Below are 3,276 nucleotides of genomic sequence, written 5' to 3' on the forward strand. Positions count from 1 at the left end.
ATTTGTTGGTAAGCGTGTTGAGTCTCCCATCCGAGAAATAGGTATTGGCGACCCGCACGCATGCTAAAGGTGAAGGAGTTAAGGGGCCGCCTGAAAATCAGCGCTGTATAGGTACATCTCGCTGGAGCTGTACATATACAGCAACAGCTGAGGCGGCTCCAGCAACCAGCGACATTGTTTTTTTTTTCCAGCAACCAGCAACATTAATTGTTCTTTTGTTGTTTTAATTTTTTATTTTCTTAATACTGGTAATAAAGGTTATCTATCTATGTATCTATCTATAAGGGTATTAAGTAAGGGTATACAGTGAATCCATTACCCATCTATACACTCCCTCCTAATTTTAGTTAGCGCAACACGAGGGAGAACCAAATATTTATTAACATATGATAATGGAATGGCAACCCCGCCTGCGCTAACGATATACGCTGGCGGAGCACCAGTGAAGGATGATAGATGAGAATGAAAACAGGTCAATTAGCCCATCGTGATGAATAGACCTGGGATTCAGAACGATGGTTTCCAGGGGGACTACGTGGATTATGACCTGACAGTGTATATTCCTAGTAATGGGGAAATTAGACCAGATTACTAACAATGCCCTCCCCCCCGAACAATATATTGTATGTTGCCATCCCTGTCGGTGTCATACAAACATAATAAGATGTCTATATATATAGATTAGTATATCATTTGTCTCAGTAGACTGTTACATACTTGAATACTTGACGCATCTATCACTAACTCGACGTTTAACCACCAAAACCTCCTAACTGACATTTATAAAATAGTTTTAGAAACTTATTAACTTACACATTTTCTCTATTACATACAGAAATGATTTATAATATAATTTATTAACAATTTATATTAAAACCAAGAATTTTTTTTCATCGTATTTGAACTTTTTTAAATTTTCGCGTTGTTAACACGTATTTTTAATTTAAATACATTATCGTCTACTAAGGTCACTAACGTTGACAATTAAAAAGCAGATATGTAGATACTATTTGCCTGCAATTTTCCATCGCGGTAAGTGCCGATCACTATTGGGACTTAATTTAAGATATATTCATCATCCATCCTCATCTCATCATAATCCATCCTCATCTCATCATCATCCATCCTTATCTCTCATCATCATCCATTATCGTCTCATCATCCAGCCTCATTTATCCACATCCTCGTCTATCATCATTCATTTTCATCTCTCATCATCCATCTTCATAAAAATGATAATGAGAGCATCATCATCCATCCTCATCTCTAATCATCATAAATTTTAGTTAGAAGGTGTTGGCAGTTAACCATCAATCTATGTCTGAGCTAGTAGTTGTATAAATAAAACTAAACAATTACAACTAGGACAGAGATCTGAGCATATCTTGCAAGTTATTATCCAGTCTAAATTTCACTAACTTTCATAAATCCACCTTCGAGCCAATATTGCTGAGGGGAATCGCTTGCAGTTCTGTCCTTAGACAGAGGAACTCTCCGGTGACGCATGTGATGGCTGCACAGGCTACGTTCAGGGTCCACCATGAGAAAGTGGTGGGGAAGACGCCGTTGTATATCCAGCAGATAATCAGATGGATGCCGTGGTAGGTGCAACTGAAAAAGTATGTTATTTCGGACAATTGTGGATATTACACTATTAATACTGTACTCACATTTTTTTGTAAATATATGAATGAATAAATAAATACTTTTTTTTTATACAACTAGAATGGCAAACTAGCTGACAGCCCACCTGATGGAAAGTGGTAACCGTCGCCTATAGACATGAGCAATACCATGGACATAACAAAGTATACTGTTTCGCCCATGATAACCCCCATGCGTTGCCATTCCTGAGGACTCAGGTGTTATTTCTCTGTACCCTGTAAATTCACGCCATATCCCACCCTTTAAACTGAAACACAGCTATGCAAACACAACTGCTTTACGGTTGAAACATGAATGGGACAGAGGTATCCAAGCAAACGACTTTTGTACAAAGTCTCCCAAAATACATAGATATTACACAAAGAAAACGCCCAAACAAATACAGACAGTCATACTCATTATTGCAATTCATACTGTAAACGGATTGAACCCATGACCAATACTGAAAATTACTACATGAATAATTATAAATAGCTAAAACAATATTTATATTGATCAAAAGGACAAACCTGAAGTCTAAGCACAACTTAGTCCGGCCGACAATGTTCCACAGCATGAACGATCCGATGATAGCGTTCAGTACAAACGCCGCTATCACTGATCTACCCTCATTGTCTCTCACATGTATTTCCTGAAATATTTTAAAAGGTTTTTTTATTTAATTTATAATAATGTCATTCTTATTTAATAATAATACTTATTTCTTTCCAATGCATTTTTCTTTTTCCATAATATCATTATCATTTTAACCATTATCTGTCCACTGCTGAACATAGGTCTCCCCTAAGACTACCATAAGGAATGGCCATAAAATATATAGATATCATATATATATATATATAGGAATATCTCAGGTATAAAAAGAATATATATATATATATATATATATATATATATATATATATATATATATATATATATATATATATTCCTTTTTTCTAATATATCAATCTCTCTTCTTATTCCAGAATAGTTACAATAGGAAACTAGAGAAGGCTTATACCCAATAAGCCTCCTCTAGTTTTGACCAATTATCCTTTATTATACTTTCTTCTTATTTCCCATTCTTTACAAAAGAGTACCTCTTTTCTCTGGTAGTCTATCTATACGACTTTTTGATCTTATGATTAAAATGTTGGACTGTTCATTCATCTAGACGTATATGATCTAGCTTACTTACATGGTACTCAAATATGTGGTCGAGAGTCCTGGTAGATCCAGTTAGGTCCTGCATAATAGCCGTCAACAAACAAAGCGTTAAATACATAACTGACTGCATAGCCACTATCTGGGATATAATCAGACACGGGTCCCATTGCGTATAGCGGAACGAGCCCGTAAGTTTCTTTATTTTCGACATATTGCGCGAAGGAATCGACTGTATCACGCATCCAATGTTTTGACTCTACGATAATCAAATTGAAATTCTTTGAATTCGACCTTAAGAATTTTATTTAGGTTGGTAACAATTTAAACAGTTGTTTTACGCACTTTCTATACCGTTTGATTATAAACATATGGGATGTTTAATGAGATTATCTGAAGAATAAAGTCGATTTCGTGAAGAGAGGTCTTATTAAAGAAAACATTACTACTCTCTTCTTGTCATGT

General features: G+C 35.3%; 1 protein-coding gene across 1 annotated transcript; it reads right to left on the reverse strand.

Annotated features, from left to right (window-relative positions):
* Positions 1-214: 214 nt before the first annotated feature.
* Positions 215-3,276, reverse strand: LOC113519229 (protein SYS1 homolog). The gene is made up of 3 exons (XM_026904283.3): positions 2,846-3,276; positions 2,175-2,296; positions 215-1,611 (listed from the first exon to the last, which is right to left on the reverse strand). The coding sequence occupies exons 1-3, from the start codon at positions 3,023-3,025 to the stop codon at positions 1,422-1,424; spliced, it is 492 nt and encodes a 163-aa protein (XP_026760084.1). The 5' UTR covers positions 3,026-3,276; the 3' UTR covers positions 215-1,421.

This window comes from Galleria mellonella, unplaced genomic scaffold (assembly GCF_026898425.1).
Source record: "Galleria mellonella isolate WM207_F2 unplaced genomic scaffold, CSIRO_AGI_GalMel_v1 utg1053, whole genome shotgun sequence".
NCBI lineage: Eukaryota > Metazoa > Arthropoda > Insecta > Lepidoptera > Pyralidae > Galleria > Galleria mellonella.

Bases quoted from the DNA above. Each gene is read 5' to 3' on its own strand.
- LOC113519229 (XM_026904283.3), bottom strand. From the start codon at position 3,025: ATGTCGAAAATAAAGAAACTTACGGGCTCGTTCCGCTATACGCAATGG. The intron at 2,297-2,845 runs GTAAGTAAGCTA...AAAATATTTCAG, and splicing joins ACCACATATTTGAGTACCAT to GAAATACATGTGAGAGACAA. The intron at 1,612-2,174 runs GTTTGTCCTTTT...ATACTTTTTCAG, and splicing joins AAGTTGTGCTTAGACTTCAG to TTGCACCTACCACGGCATCC.